Raw genomic sequence first — 17,235 nt, 5'->3', positions numbered from 1 at the left:
AATGCATTGGTTCTGCAGTGGCGGTTCCGAAGCTGATTCACTGGTTCTGGGGACAATGCACCCCTCCAGTACCAGCAACAGTGGCGATGCATCAATTCTGCTCACGCAGCAGAGGATATGTTAATACTGCTGGAGCAAACCACTTAGGCTCAATTCCAAGGGTCCAGGACTGGGGTGGCATGACTTGGCAGGGACGTCTTACAGATTGCAGAGTCTGGATGCAGTAGTAGGATGGATGGAAGTCTTGTGTGTCCCTGAGACTTCAAGTTAAATCAAGAGGAAAGCCAGCAAGCCCTAGGAGTCACTCTGGGTTCAAACAATGCAAGTCCAGTTAATTTCACCCAGGCAAGGGAACAGCAGGCAGCAGGGTAGCACAGCAAGGTGGGAGTCAAGCAAATCAGCAGTCCAGCTCCTGTCTCCAGGCTCACTACAGGGGGGATATCCAGCACTTTGTGTGTGGACAGGACACAGCCTATAAGTGTAAGGAGGTACCCAGCTACTCCCTACCTTCTTCCAGAATGGCCCATCAAATCACACCTAAGCTCCCTTTGTGTGTGGCTGTCTAGAGGAAATACCAAACATACAGCTGTCCCCCAACTCAGACTGAACAGAGACAGTCAGCAGGAACCACATGGCTAAAGTAAGAAATGCCAACTATCTAAAAATGGCATCCTCAGAATTGCAATTTAAAATCTGACTTTACTATATGTTGTGATTTTAAATTGTGATTCCAGGAACACCAGACTTGAAGGTCTTATATCTTCCCAGTTGGAAATTACGCCTATAAAATAAAATAAGGTAGTCCCAATGTTATCCTATGAGCGAGATAGACCTTGCAGTAGTGAAAAACGAATTGAAGAGTTTTCACTACCAGTACATGTAGAACTTAAAAGTACATGTCCTACTTTTTAAATACACTGTACCCTGCCCTTGGGCTGTCCAGGGCTTACCTTTGGGATGATTTATATGTATTATACATTTTCCAACACAACCCTTGCTGCCTACAGCCAGGGTAGATTAATCAATACCTTGTTGGACATCTCTGCTTGGGGCAAAATAACGTGGACAATGACCTACTACTACGGGCACTTGTCAGGTCTATGCCTTTCTGAAATCTCTGAACTCAAATGGATCCCTCTATCTATATTCTCTGGGGCACTGGCCAACCCACAGGACACCCTCCTCCTCACCTGTGACCCCCATCTGTGCAGCACCTGACTTTAACTTGCTCTTAGACACATCCTAGTAGGCAGACAGTATTACCATGGCCAACAAAGTGATGTGGCCCATTCTACCCCCTTGACCAGACTTTTGGTCCCAACACAAGGAGAATTATTTCCATAAGGACAACAACCAACAGAGGCCACTGACAGCTGTCAGTGTTAAGAGCCAGGCCTCAGGTCATCCTATGCATGGTGGAGGCCCTAACTGGGCTGTTGGGTAAGCTTCTCTTCCAAACTCAGGTCTGGCAAGGGGTTCCCTACGGGCTCCTGATGGTTATCTGACCTCTGAGGTTTCTTAAAGGGGGGCAGTAGCCCCAGGTGTTTGGCACCTTTTCCCACTCTCCCTCTCATCAGTTCAGCGGTGATATTCTGTAACTAATCCTTCAACACAGGGTCTGTACTCTTAGGCTGAACATGTGCCTGGTGAGCCAGGATTTCCAGGGTGTTACATCCATCCCCTTGAGGTCCCTGCCCCCTGTCCCTATGAAGCCCCTTATCAGAAGTGGACACTCCAGGGCCAGTCTTGGGGTGCTCTGTACTCATAGATGGCAACCCCTGTGCCACAGGTCCTCTCACTGTGGACTATTTGCACCTTCTACCCCTCCATCTGCACCTTTTTACCCTCCGCTGTGGAGTGGTACCCTCTGAAAATAGAACTGATATGGGTGCCTGTGGAATGGCGAGGCATATACAAAAACTATGGATTTAACCCAGGTCTGTGACTTGGGGTTAATGTTTGATTTGTTCAGCATTCCGTCCATCATCTGTTCTTTTTTCATTTGTCACCCTAAGTGGGATGGATATGCCCATATGTTGTTCCCATGCTCACTGTGCCATCAGATTCAAGATTGCCTGGCTGATGAGGAGTGATACCTCAAAACCGGTCTCAGGATGCTTGTTTCTGGTCCAGGGAGGACCTGGTCTGGCAGTTCAGGCTGGACTGTTCCCATGGGGAGTTGGGTCAAGACTGATTTGCATATGGGTGGGTCTAAACTGAAACTGCCTGGCATGCAACAACATGATGGCTTTAACCCAGATTTGTAACTGGGGGTGAATGTTTTATTTGTTTAGTATTCTGTCCATCATCTGTTACTTTTGCATTGTCGCTTAAGTTGGAAGTGTATGCCCGGACGTTGGACCCGTGCTCGCTATGCCACCAGATTCAAACTAGTTTGGCTGATAATGGGTGATACCCTGAAACCGGTCTCGGGATGTTAGTCTCTGGTCCAGGAAGGACATGGCCTGGCAGTTTGGGCTGGACTGTTCCCATGGGGAGCAGAGTCAAGACTGATTTTCACATGACTGGGTCCAAACTGGAATGTCAAAAAAGAGGGAGGCCTCCTTACTGGTAAGGGACAAGGAGGAATTACTGAAAAAGTTAGGACAAGTCCCAAAACAAACACTCATGTGTGATGGGCCCAGTTGTGTATATGCCGTATATCTCAAATAATTCTACCAAACCTATGGACATCTGAGGTTCAAAAAATAACAATAATAATATACCATGTATAATTAAAAACAAGCAATTTATTCGCAATCAATAAAACAGTGTTTGTACCCAAGTAAATGTACAGTATTAAAAATTGAAACAAATGAATTCACAAAATTACATATTCAATAAAAGAACAGTTATACAATAAACACAAATATTACAAAGTAAAAATTGTTGTAGTTGTCGACGCAGCGTTTCGGTGTACCAACGATGTCACCTTCTTCAGGACAAACAATTTCTAAGTAGAAGAACATCACAATTAAAATCATGTCATGAACTATAAAAAAAAAAAAAATTCTCCTATTTACATAACTGGTTCATTGTTTGTGTCTTTTCTATTACAGAACTTGGGGCCTGGGATAATATACATTTCACATGGTAACCAACCAACGCACACCAAGACCGAACAACCACCCCTCACCACCACCCTCCACGCCTGGACTCCGATCAGCACCGAAGACACCATCCGCACGATGAACTCCATCCACTCCGGATCACCGACCGACCCCTGCCCTCACCACGTCTTCAACAAAGCTGCCGCTGTCATCGCACCCCACCTGCGAGACATCATCAACACATCCCTCGACACCGCCACCTTCCCGGAGAGCTGGAAGCACGCCGAACTCAGCGCTCTACTCAAGAAACCCACAGCGGACCCCACCGAACTCAAGAATTACCGCACCATCTCGCTCCTCCCGTTTCCAGCCAAAGTCATCGAGAGGACCGTCAACAAGCAGATGGCCGCCTTCCTCGAGACGAATGGATCCCTCGACCCCTCACAGTCCGGCTTCCGAGCCAATCACAGCACCGAGACAGCCCTCATCGCCGCCACCGATGACATTCGAGCCCTGATGGACAACGGAGAAACAGCGGCCCTCATCCTCCTAGACCTCTCCGCAGCATTCGACACTGTTTGCCACCGCACCCTAGTGCAGCGCCTCAGCAACGTCGGAATCCAGGACAAGGCGCTGGAATGGATCATCTCCTTCCTCGACGGAAGAACACAGAGAGTCCGTCTACCACCGTACAAGTCAGAGGCCACCGATGTCATCTGCGGCGTCCCTCAAGGATCCTCTCTGAGCCCCACCCTCTTCAACGTCTACATGAGCCCCCTCGCGGCCATCGCACGCCAACACAACCTCAACATAATCTCCTACGCCGACGACACCCAGCTGATCCTCTCCCTGACCAGCGACCCCGCCGCCGCCAGAGCCAACCTACACGAAGGGATGAAAGAGGTAGCCGAGTGGATGACGACCAGCCGCCTGAAGCTGAACTTGGACAAGACGGAGGTCCTCATCCTGGGCTCCTCACCCTCCGCCTGGGACGACTCCTGGTGGCCTCCCGCCCTGGGCACCGCACCCAAACCGACAGACCATGCACGCAACCTGGGATTCATCCTGGACTCCTCCCTCTCCATGACCAGGCAAGTCAACGCCGTATCCTCGGCATGCTTCAACATCCTACGCATGCTACGGAAGATCTTCTGGTGGATCCCCACCGAGACCAGGAAGACCGTCACCCAGGCCCTCGTCACCAGCCGACTAGACTACGGCAACGCCCTCTACGCCGGTACCACCGCCAAGCTCCAGAAGAGACTCCAGCGGATCCAGAACACCTCAGCCAGACTCATCCTCGACATCCCACGAACCAGCCACATCTCCGGACATCTGAGAGACCTGCACTGGCTCCCCGTCAACAAAAGAATCACCTTCCGCCTCCTCACCCACACACACAAAGCCCTACACGACCAAGGCCCGAGCTACCTCAACAGCCGAGTCAACTTCTACGCTCCCAAACGCCACCTCCGATCAGCCAACCTCGCCCTCGCCGCCGTCCCCCGTATCCGAAGAGCGACTACGGGAGGAAGGTCCTTCTCCTACCTGGCCGCCAAGACCTGGAACTCCCTCCCGACCGACCTGCGCCTGACCCAAGACCACCTCTCCTTCAGGAAGAAGCTGAAGACATGGCTGTTCGAGCAGTAGCGGCACCCCCCCACCCCCAGCGCCTTGAGACCCTACGGGTATGTAGTGCGCTCTATAAATGTCAGTGATTGATTGATTGATTGATTAACTCAAGAGGTTTGGGATTAATCCTTTTTTGTTAAAGAAGGATTTGAGACATAACTGGCATTACACATGGGGCTTTACGAAGTAGTAAGTGGTGGTTACCCATTCTTCGTCTGAGAGAAAATTCTCAGGGAACATACCTGTAGAAAAAGTTTACTTCACACACAAATCCGCTTTTTCAATTTACGAAGAATGGGTAACCACCACTTACTACTTCGTAAAGCCCCATGTGTAATGCCAGTTATGTCTCAAATCCTTCTTTAACAAAAAAGGATTAATCCCAAACCTCTTGAGTTAATGAAATAATTACCATGTGAAATGTATATTATCCCAGGCCCCAAGTTCTGTAATAGAAAAGACACAAACAATGAACCAGTTATGTAAATAGGAGATTTTTTTTTTTTTTTATAGTTCTTGACATGATTTTAATTGTGATGTTCTTCTACTTAGAAATTGTTTGTCCTGAAGAAGGTGACATCGTTGGTACACCGAAACGCTGCGTCGAAAACTACAACAATTTTTACTTTGTAATATTTGTGTTTATTGTATAACTGTTCTTTTATTGAATATGTAATTTTGTGAATTCATTTGTTTCAATTTTTAATACTGTACATTTACTTGGGTACAAACACTGTTTTATTGATTGCGAATAAATTGCTTGTTTTTAATTATACATGGTATATTATTATTGTTATTTTTTGAACCTCAGATGTCCATAGGTTTGGTAGAATTATTTGAGATATACGGCATATACACAACTGGGCCCATCACACATGAGTGTTTGTTTTGGGACTTGTCCTAACTTTTTCCAAACTGGAATGGCCTGGCGTGCAAAAAACTGATGGCTTTAATGAAGATCTGTGACTGAGGGTTACAGTTTCATTTGTTCAGTATTTTATCCTTCATCTGTTCTTTTTGCATTTGTCGCCCTAAGTTGGAAGGGTATGCCCAGATGTGGATCCCGTGCTCTATATGCCACCAGATTCAAGCTAGATTGGCTGATGAGAGATGAGACCCCGAAACCAGGGGCTGCTCCTCCACTAGGGTGGAGGAGCGTCACCCCACTGCTTTCTAACAGTGCGACAAGCAGAAACATAAAATGGGAAAACAACAGTTTTATGCTTCTGCTTCTCGCACTGTCATAAAGCAGAAGTGTTTGGTTGGGGGCGGGTGGTCCTGCTCTAGGGCAGGGGAGGAGTGGCTTGCCCACTGCTGACGGTGCTGAATGTTTGGTCGGCCCTCCGGGGCAAACCAAACAGTCATTCACACTCTGCCTTTTCTCCATGTAGGCTGCATGTAGCCTACATGGAGAAAATGGCCTCTGCATAGGCGCCTGGCTGGTCGGCGTCCTTACCAATGACAACGCTGCCATTGCAGCATTGCTATTGGCTTAGGGGAGGGAAGAGAGGGTGACTGCTTCATGTTCCTGCCGGAGGCAGGAGAACAGAAGCAGGAGCCAAAAAAAGGCGGGAACTGGCTGGCAAAGGTAAGTTAACTTTTTTTATTTATTTTTTATTTTAGATTAAACCCCCCCCCCCTGCATGACCCCATTCCAGCGCGACAACCCACCCACCCACCTGCGAGTCATGAAGGCCGCGACTACCCAAATCCTGTTTCAGGATGCTTGTTTTTGGTCCTGGGAGGACCAGGCCTGGCATCTGTTCTTTTTGAATTTGTCGCCCTAAGTTGGAAGGTATTTAACAACAAGGGGTGGTGATGGACAGAGTTTCTGAATTAAGCAGAATACTCTCACCCAGTCAAGAGATCAGGGCTAGATCCAAAACCGTTTTTTAGCTCACTGCACCATCCCAGTTCAGAACCTGGCTATATGCAAATTAGTCTGTTCCTGTCCCAGTGCATGATGGGAACAGGGCAAACCAAACTACCAAGCCAATTCTTACACTGGGAAGGAAACAAGCTTCCAGGGACCGGTTTCTGCCATTTCAGGCGTCGTCGGCCCGGCTTGCTTGAATCCTGATGGTGCAATGAGCAAGGGACTCACATCTGAGTATACCCTTCCACGCTTAGGGTGGACAAATTATTTAACAACAAGGGGTGGTGATGGACAGAGTTTCTGAATTAAGCAGAATACTCTCACCCGGTCAAGAGATCAGGGCTAGATCCAACACCCTTTTTTAGCTCACTGCACCATCCCAGTTCAGAACCTGGCTATATGCAAATTAGTCTGTTCCTGTCCCAGTGCATGATGGGAACAGGGCAAACCAAACTACCAAGCCAATTCTTACACTGGGAAGGAAACAAGCTTCCGGGGACCGGTTTCTGCCATTTCAGGCGTCGTCGGCCCGGCTTGCTTGAATCCTGATGGTGCTGCTGTCTGAATCATATGCTGGATAGCCAATAAGGAAGGAATTGCATCAGGAACTCCTGTTTTCTCCACATGGCGCATCTTCTCTACTTAGTTTCCACCAATTTCCCTCATGCAATTCAGAAAATCAATGCCAAATACAGGAAAATATTCCAGCTTCAGTAGTTGCCTCGCAACATCACCCGTGACACTCTGAAAGCGACACTGTTGCCAAGCAACCGCCCCAGAATGCCTTACGGCTACCGGCATAAATCCACAGGGCCCCAGAGCACCGTGCATATTCAGGGTGTCAAATAAAAATGACTGCACTGCTTGCGCACACCTCCAGAATTGCCGATGGCAACCTGGCTGCGCTCGATCAAGCAGAGCGCAGCGCCGGCAACGCGACACACCCTACCCCCGGCCGCTCAGTGTAGACCCAAGGAACATCACAAGCGCACTCCCAACAGCCTCGCTGAAGCTCAGGTAATGGAGAACGCATTACGGGGGACATTGGAAATCTTTTCACAGAAAACAAAAAAAAGGTTGCACAATTGTTAACTGGCCACCAAAATAAAACAAGGCCCAAGTATGCTTTAGCATTGCCTCTACCTTGTGGAATATGAGTCAGCTACTGCACAACCTCTTTCCCATTTGCATACAGTAGCTTGATATTCACTCGAAAGTGTCACTGCAGAAACAAAAGAACAGGTGGAGCTCTGGGTGCACTTCCTTTTTATAGTGTATGGTATGGAGGAAGAGGAAGTTGACCATATTGGAGGGATGGGAAACTAGTGTACTAACATTTTAGTGGAAGTTTCTGTAGGAGACTAAAGCTCATCATGTTGTTACTGTGGGGGGGAAGACGGACGAGGAGGTAATGAGTGGTCGTCCTTCCTGTGGCATAACTAAATGAAGAACCTATATAAGTTGAGACGGAGGACAATCTGTGTCATCTCAGAGATTAATGGCATAGTGCAACCGAAGGCTTTTCCTTTTGGGTTAGTCTGTTAATGTAAGTGGTGTGATTGATGAGGTGGAAAGCACCAAACAGGTTCAGAAGTATAACTACAGCTCGGGTTCTGTCCATAGTTGTCTCCAACTCGTCCCAGACATCAACCACTGAGCACTGAGGTCATACATTATGTTTTTTGATCAATAGATTGGGTGTTGTTTTCAACCCGATCGGCAAGGATCTGCCTTAGCATTCGGTCTGAAGTTTCCTGAGACAGAGGGGTCCAACTTCACGTTTTCTAAAGAGCTTTTTAACTTAGGAAGTTCATCACAAATAATTAGGTGAATAATGATCCCCAATCCAATTTCTATTTATTTGCACCTTGGACTTTGTGAAACAAAAAACCAGGTGAAAACATATAGAATGCAAATACATCAGTAGTCGTATCTCCAGAAATGAACAATTTTACATGTGATTCAAGCGCCCCAGTACTCTGAAACAGTGCTTTCCGATTTAATGAAATGTGTTGAAGCCAGGCCCGGACTGGCCGTAGCGGGCACCGGGCAATCCCCTGGTGCACCGCATGGGTGGGGGCCGGTTTTGGGCCCTCGGGGGCCGTTTTTGTTACAGGGCCGCTTTTGCAGCATATAGCTGCAAAATCGACCCTGTAACAAATTCGGCCGAAAACCGGCCCCGGCACCTCCAACACCCCCCTCCCCCCGAGTGGGGAGGGTGGAAGGCCGAGCACTTTGCCGGGGCCGGTTGTGGTTCCCAGTCCGGCCCTGGTTGAAGCCTATTCACGAATATAGACAGTCACTATTTTTGTATGACTTTCAAGAAGTATGTCCTTGGTAGAACAGTTCTTTAACAAGTAAATGTAATTACTCAGTGTTGTGGCTGGAAGGAGAGCGTAGAGATACCCCAAGACCTCCCGCTGAAGAGGCAAGTGTTACCTCATGGTGTGAGCAGGGGACAGCAGCTTGTTGACAGACTCTCATCAACGCAACCCTCATATCGCTGAGATACTACTATGAGTAACAAAATTATTGACTTTCTAGGTGCATTGATGAGCTGCTGAGCTGTTGCTTACTGTTTTTTTACACATTTTCTCAACGAAAAATTGATAAAAGGACTTTGATTTCATGGACCTTTAAAATGTACAAGTGTTCTGGTACTAAGTAGCACTAGATAGACCCTGTTGCGTAGCAAGGTCAGGTGGTACCTGGTGCAGAAAATTTCTTGTCACCCCTGGCTTGACAAAATGGCAAAAATATTTGTTTAAAACGCATATTTTTGCCATTTTGTCACCCCTCTCAGTGATGACACCCGGGGTGGCCCGCACCCACTGCACCCCCTTCCTACACCACTGGATGGACCATGCCATTTGAATGAAGAAATCTTGATCGAGGCAGTAGGGCAAAGCTCTTGAAATGTCTTACACTAAGTGGATGTCATTGTGTTTGGTTGCAGTGCTGACTGGTGGACCACTGCCCGGAGTCTACCGGCTGCGGCAAATGCACATCCACTGGGGATCAGCTGACGGCCACGGCTCGGAGCACACGGTGGACGGACGGACACACTCCGCAGAGGTACAGCCCAGTTTTACAATAAGGAGCTGAGTGCCGAACTCAGGGGCATATTATCAAGAAACAGCGTTAAAATTATCGCTGCTTTAGCGGCAGGAAACGGCCGCTAATGCGACGATAATGGGCTTGATAATATGCCTTTGTTAATTCCCATAGAAGCCCATGTTCTGGCATGAACATGGGCTTCTATTGGAATTCTCAAGGGCATATTATCAAGCCCATTATCGCCGCTGTAGCAGCAGTTTCCTGCCACTAAAGCAGCGATAATTTTAACGCATTTCTTGATAATATGCCCCTCCGTGTGGTGCAGTGTGTATATATGTGGTTTCCTGTGACAAACAGCGGATTCCTGGTAGAATATTACCTTAAGGGTATCCACTTCTGAATGCATCATTTTAGGTGGATTCTGAGTAAACATAAACTAGGCAATTTACTAGACTCTATTTCAAGCAATATTGGCGCAATCGAGTTGCATCAGTTTGTCTACTGTGAAATGTTTCTCATATCTGGTTACGATCCAGCAGCAATCAAAGTAGAAATCACCACTAGAAACACGTATGTTCTCAGCAATATTGCATTTTAGGTGGTGCTGTTCGCCCCCAACATTGATGAATAACATAGAGGAAAGGGCTTTGCGACTGATTTTACCACACAGTATTCCATATAGCGTACTGGTATAACCATAATAGCCACAGGAATATGCATGGCTAAAACCCCGGGACTAAGCACTATTACAGTGGAGCATGTTATTGAAAATCTGCGTGGCCCCATTGTGAACTTACAGTAGCACTCAGTATGAGGTTGTTATTTTGCACAAGACAAGGGGGTCAAAAAAGGGTTTTGCCATTTCTCAGCTTGCTGAGATATTTAAAGTGAATGTGAGTCAGACAAGAAGCAATACTGGTGCTGAGTGGGAACAGCCGGATTTCAGATCTGGCAGCGGTTCTTGAGCTGGAACCATGTTCCCAAGCGGCACCAGCAAACCCCCCCTCCTGTGTCCCACTGCAGCATTAAAATTCACGTTGCAGCCCTCTTCCACAACAAGACCCTAATTACGACCTAGAAGTACATTTTGATCCTTTAAATGTAATTAACTTAACCCTATAATTAGTGCCCACCGGATTCCAACTGTTCAAACCTGCAGAGGTTTATTGGGGGATACAGTGTAGGAGGCCACCCCCATTAAAGCATAAGCATGGAGGAACAGAACAAAGTATGCTGCTCTTTCTTACATAGACTTTCAATACTTACATCATTTAGTCCTCTGATAATCCACTAAATATTAACCCCCAAACTACTCTTCTACTTCACGGAAGTTTTTTGCACTGTGTGCAAAACAACCCCAACTCTATCCAAAATGCAAAAAAAAGTGCCATAGGTCTTCTATTTTTATCAAAACATTGTTCATGTCATATTCTTATTAAACAATTAATGTCATGTGATACAAAGGAGCAAAATGTGTTTCGTTTCTGATTAACACATCTGCTCACATATCTATGCTTTCCTTTCATACATCATAAATATATATTGTCCTCCAAGTTAGACAACTAAATAGTACCAAACTAAATTAGTTTATCTAGAAGCTATAGTCTAATGGTGAGCTAGTTCTAAAAATCCCTGATGCTGCTTTGCCGTGAGGTCGTATTTCTTGCATTCAACTTCTTCAGGAGATTCGCGGAAAACAACATTTAAAATGCAAAGAAAGTGCTGTTACAGAGTGGATTTATATTAGAAATATCGAACATTAATCGTACATTCTTTTAGCTTCAAAATGTTTATTATTTCAAATTCTTGCGTTAAAAATTATACAATATTTATTACATATATCATTTGAAGCAACTGTGCAAAGATCATTTACATCATAACACCCAAACTAAACTGTCATTAAGTGCCTCTTAACACACTGATTCATGAGATTCTCATAATCTAGCATCTGTTAGTGAGTATACTATGTGCTCACCCTCACCCAATGAAAAGGAGGCAGAACAAACAATTGATGGTAATCTCTCTGAATGACCACCCTTTATTTCCAAGTAGGGGAATCAATATTTCAACTAATAACCTGTAAGGAGTAACACTATGTGTAACTCTCCATCATCCAGTCCTATAAGTCAAAACAAGGACGGACCACACAATTGCACATTTTGGACTCTAATGCCTTATATCTTTCCTGGAGGGCTTGAATTATGTCCTTTTATGACATATTAATTACCACTAGTCTCGATATGCAATGACAGCATGATCACAAAATAATAACTGAGGGCCAGATTCACAACGGTAAACTTACGCTTTTCTGTAAGTTTACAATTGTTTGCTATTCTTGAAGGTATTTTATTAGTAGCATCTTTAGGACAGTCCTGGCTTGTGTGGAGACTCCATAGCCATAAAGATACTACTAATAAATAAAATACCTTTGTGAATAGCAAACAATCATAAACGTACAGAAAAGTGTCAGTTTACCTTTGTGAATCAGGCCCACAGTCTTAATTATGGAGTGTTTTACATTGACAGAGACCATAATACAGCTTCTAGAGTCACTTATTTCCCCTTCAAAAAGTAGCTAAAAGTTGCAATGGTGACTGTGTACCTTGAAGACGCCGACCTCTACATGCATGACGAATATCTCATAAAATACGTAAATATTACTAGCTGCTTTACTCAGAATCTCCCAATCCTCAGTAGGTTATTAATTCAACACATTACACATTCTTTTGAAATCAGAAAAAGAGATGCCTTTCCATCTTTGGACTTCAAATCCAATTAGCAAACTGCAATCATACGTTATATAGGCACTACTTCTAATTTGTAGCTTCTTAAAGGACAGGCACCATCTGTTAATGGTTCCCTATATCAAATCCCCTTCCAGACATATTCCATGGTCTCGAATTACAATATTTAAGCAAAGAATGTTGTCTATACTACGATAAGTAATAATTACAAATGGTGCGAATGGTTATCCTTAGTACTAGGCTTTCGTCCCTAATTTTAGGCGCTTAAGGCTATTCTGATAGACAACACATATTATTAACCCATAATGTTATGTACAACTAACTAGCCTTTCTCTCAGTATAAAGTTGTTAAGGAAGAGAAGAAAATCAATTCATTAATATTTCAAGTAGATAATTATGAGGCTTTCTTGAATAGATATTTATAACACAACCTCCATCAATTGCTACATGTCTCCTTACAAATATATTATTCTGTTCATGAGGTTAAAAAGAAAATATAACACATATATTTCCTATTGGCTAGAACGTGGAAGTATCTGGTACTTAAAAGTGAATTCCGTCTTTACATTATTAAACTTAGAAAAATAATGTCAGATGTTTTTCATACTAACATCAGCATCAGGAAATCATGTACCTAATGGTGAATCAATTGTTCCCCATTATATGGTCATTCAGAACTTTTCCAAAGTTTGTAATTGGAAAATCCAGTATTGATCACTTGTTTTTCTCTTTCCATGTATCTCTAACTTTACTTCTCGATCACCTGAATGTTTCTAAAATCACCCACTTTAGGTCATATTCTGAATGACTCCACTAAAGTTTTCCTCCTTACGCTCTCCCTGTACTTCACCCAGCACACAGAGACCAACATTCCATGCTTCATCACATTCTGTCAGCAATTATACTCAAGACTTTACAGCATGCTGGCTCAGCACATGCATACACAAATTCATCACATCCATGTAGCCTGCCCATATATAGTCACCCATGTGTTCCTTACTGTCATACATACTTCTTAGTTTCCACATGGAAAAAATCTTCATACTGGAGTTAGTCAAAAACATTGTTTCTCCCTCTGTTCTTTATCTGTATATGTATGAACTATTTGATCTCTTATATTTATTTTCCTTCTTATCACGAAATAATGCAGATTGTTCTCTTAATCTCTTTATTTATTTATTTTTCAAAGAGTCTCCTATTTGTCCACAATGAGTACTTTCTAACATAGACATTTCTCTCACTTTATTTCTTCTCCTATTTTTATGGAAAAGGTGTTGGAAAATAGCCCTCTCTGTAGGGTCACTCCCAAACTTTTTGCCTTCCTCCTCCACCTTTTCTGACCTTGTTTTTGTTGGCCTCATAACTCTGATCATGAACATGGTAATATGGGCTCATACCCAATTAGCATATTTCGTTTACTTATAAGTCCCTAATAAAGTGCACTTAGTGTGCCTATGGTCTTTAAAATAAATGCAACTAGTGGGCCTGTACCACTGCTTGTGTCACCCACCTAAGTAGCCCTCTAATCATGTCTCAGGCTTGTCATTGCAGAGGCTATGTGGGCAGTTTACACTGCCACTTTGACATGGCAAAATACATCTTTTGCCAGACCCAAAGTTTTCTTTTTAATACATATACCTTCTCCCCTAGGATAGACCCTGGACAGCCCAGAGGGCAGAGTGAAATGTATTTAAAAAGCAAGATATGTACTTTTAAGTTTTACATGCCTTGGTAGTGAAAAACTGCCAAAGTCATTTTTCACAACTGCAAGGCCTATCTCTCCCAGAGAATAACATTGGGAATACCTTATTCCATTTTGTGAGTGTAATTTCCAATTGGGAAGAGATAAAACCCCGAAGTCTGGTGTCTCTGGAATCATAATTTAAAACCCTAACTTATCAGGAAGTAAGTAGGATTTTAAATAGGAACTCTGAAAATCCCACTTTTAGAAAGTAGGCATTTTCTTACTTGAGCCATTTGGTGCCTGCTGCCTGTCCCTGATCACATTTGGGGTGGGCAAGAGCTGGACTTTGTGTATTCCTCCTCGACAGCTACACATAATGGGAGCCTAAGGTGTGACTTGATGGGCCGTCCTGGCAGGATGAGAGGGAAGAGCTAGACCCAGCTTCACGTACACCTGAATAGGCTGGTTCCTGTCCCTACACAAAGGCCTGCTAACACCTCTGTAGTGATTCTGGAGCCAGGAGCCAGGGCAGGAAGGACAGGGACTATGAGTACTTCAAAAGCCTGTCTTTGAAGTCACCCCCATTTCAAAGGATATGTACTGGACATCTTACATCACCACTTCAATACACCTCTAGACCTGCGGATACTCTGCCAGGAAGATGGACTGCTGTGCTGCTGAATGGACTGCCACTCTGAAGGAGCTGCTGCCTTGCTGTGCTGACCTCTTGCCGGGAGAGGAGGAACTGGACCTGGGACCCACATTGGACCCAGGACTCGAGATGGACTCAAAGGGCTAGTGTGCTGGCCTCCTGATTTGAGTCTCCGGAACATAACAGGCACCCCACAGCTCCTGGACTCACAGCAAGTTCATCTCTTTGCACAGCAAACATTGTCTGCCGGCATGGATCGCCACCATGAGGCTCCAGGCCTTCCCCCATGACACCTGGCCTGGTCTTCGCACCCCGCTGACCATCACCAGTGATGCTCTCCTTGCTCCTGGCAAACTTCTCCCCCATGAATGGGACTCTTGGCACAACACTTGAGAAGGTAAAACTTTAGCTGGACTAGTTTGGGACTGTATCCGACCCACGCTCCCTCCCAGTCATCCTGAACTTTTGGATTTGACCAGATACAGTGGGACCACGTATCTCTGGCTAACACTTTATGCTTTTAAGCTCTAATTTACAGTTTATTCTATTAAAAACTCATAACTCCGGATGACATTTTTGTTTTATTTGTAAAATTAAGCTCTAATTTTCTAACCGAGTTTGGAATTTTTTATGTGTAGTGTTTTTACTGTTTTGCTGCTTAAAGTGTAGCACAAATACTTTGCACATTACTTCTAACTGTGCCAAGCTACCATAGGATCAATACATGTTAGGGTGTGCCTGTGCTTTAACTTGACTAGGGCTGTGTTTGTTGTTTGACCAGGGCTTATATCGCAGTCAGTCAGAAATCCAATTTATAACAGAAGGTCTATTTGAAATTAAATGTTATCTCCTTCGCTATCCAAATAATGTATGTGTACAACATAAAAAGGTGTTGCTAGGATGTCCTTATGATGGATAAATATGTCATTGTTTCATTGCTGCCTGAGGGCAGCACCTTTATTTTCTTAATGTGTTTGTCCCCTGATGAGGCACACATGCCTTTTATTCCTGAAGGGGTGGGAGGAAGGTGTTTTGTGGTGCCTGATCCCTTCTGGGCACCAAGAAACTCCATAAGGAGGTCGCCTCTGTGCTCACTTCCAGGCACCTTCATTATGTTGCTTGGATATGAATTTACCATAATGAAATGAAGACAAGAGGCGTTTTGCAAAACATGAACAAGTTGATTTAATTAAACACTGCGGCCGGGAGAGTCTCAAAAGAGTGCATCTAAGGAAAGTCTCATGCGTTTCTCTTTGGTATAAGAGAGGCCCCGCCTGTGACCTGTTATTTGACAGCCGTGGGTGGAAGTGGCAGTGCCTGTCTGACCACGTATCTCTGACTTCAGATTGATGGGGAGGTCACCTTGGGTAAATCCGACACCAATGGTATGAGTTCACTGGAACTCCTAAATAATAAGGCAGTTACTGGTGTAACTTTTATTGACATTCATAATAGCTTGTGTACAGTTGACATTTGTATTGTTTTTACTGATATTGACATGGTTATGCATCCCTAGATCATGACATACAATGACATTGCTTTTACTGGTAACATCATTGTCGTTTGTACATGGGTTATGGCATATGTTGACATTGCTACTGACGATATCATCACTGTTGTGTGTGCATAGATTATGACTTATTTTGATATTGTACTTATGAGCCTTATCTTTTTCATATGGGCACAGGTTATGACATATTTTGGCATTGCATTTATTGGTGTTGTTGTTGTCGGGGTTGCACACATCATGGTACTCATTGACATCGTATTTGACCGTTCCAACAATTAATATGCATGTGACATCACAAGTTAATTCACATACATATTGGATGGGCCTGCACAGGATTGCATAGCACTCTCCTATGTGAGCAGATGCTGGCAGGCATCAGGGCCTTTGTAGGAGAACTGGTGAGGAATGGATACAATGAATTGAGAACAGGTCTTATTAGCAGGTCCTATCCTTAATTTCTCCTCCTTTAATTGTCAATGATCTGGTTAATCAGGGCAAAACTTCCAAAGAAGGCTTGCAGTGTCTTGCAGTGTGACCACCATGGAAAGTGTGGCGGTGAGGAAATAAAGGGACCCTTCAGGGCCCCCTTGTGCCTTTGCGTGCATGCAGGGGGGCACATGGAGTTCCTCCCGTCTGCATGCATCCCCAGTTCCTGCAGGGCATGGACTTCATAGTCCATGCCCTGCAGGAACTGCCTTTGATGCTCCCATTGCAGTGCCTTTTTCGAAGGCACCAACATGGGGCTGCCAAAAAACTACCCACCAGAGTAGAGAAAAGTCGTACTCTGGTGGATGGTTTTAATGGCTTTGGTGGTCTCTGAGCGGGCGGCAGTGTGGCGGCCCCGCTCAGAGACATCCACATTTATAATATGGCCCTTAGCCTTCTTGTTGTTTGAATTTGCATTTCAATGTCATATCCTGGTGATATTTGCTAACCAATTGGAAATGAATACCGGTATTCCTTGTTAAACTCACCACTTGGAAGCTCTTAACTAATGTCTGAAGATTAGCAACACTAACGTTTACATTAA

At 44.7% G+C, this 17,235-nt stretch overlaps 1 protein-coding gene across 1 annotated transcript in view; it reads left to right on the top strand.

The window, feature by feature from the left end:
- Positions 1-17,235, top strand: part of LOC144828693 (carbonic anhydrase 13-like) — a 160,797-nt gene that overhangs the window by 67,484 nt on the left and 76,078 nt on the right. Inside the window, exon 3 of the mRNA XM_078687077.1 lies at positions 9,515-9,633. Within this exon, the coding sequence (XP_078543203.1) occupies positions 9,515-9,633 (119 nt within the window). The remainder of the gene's footprint in view (positions 1-9,514; positions 9,634-17,235) is intronic.

This window comes from Lissotriton helveticus, chromosome 4_1, assembly GCF_964261635.1.
Source record: "Lissotriton helveticus chromosome 4_1, aLisHel1.1, whole genome shotgun sequence".
NCBI classification, from domain to species: domain Eukaryota; kingdom Metazoa; phylum Chordata; class Amphibia; order Caudata; family Salamandridae; genus Lissotriton; species Lissotriton helveticus.
The sequence above is the reverse complement of the archived record's forward strand: the minus strand, read 5'-3'. Positions and strand labels throughout refer to the sequence as shown.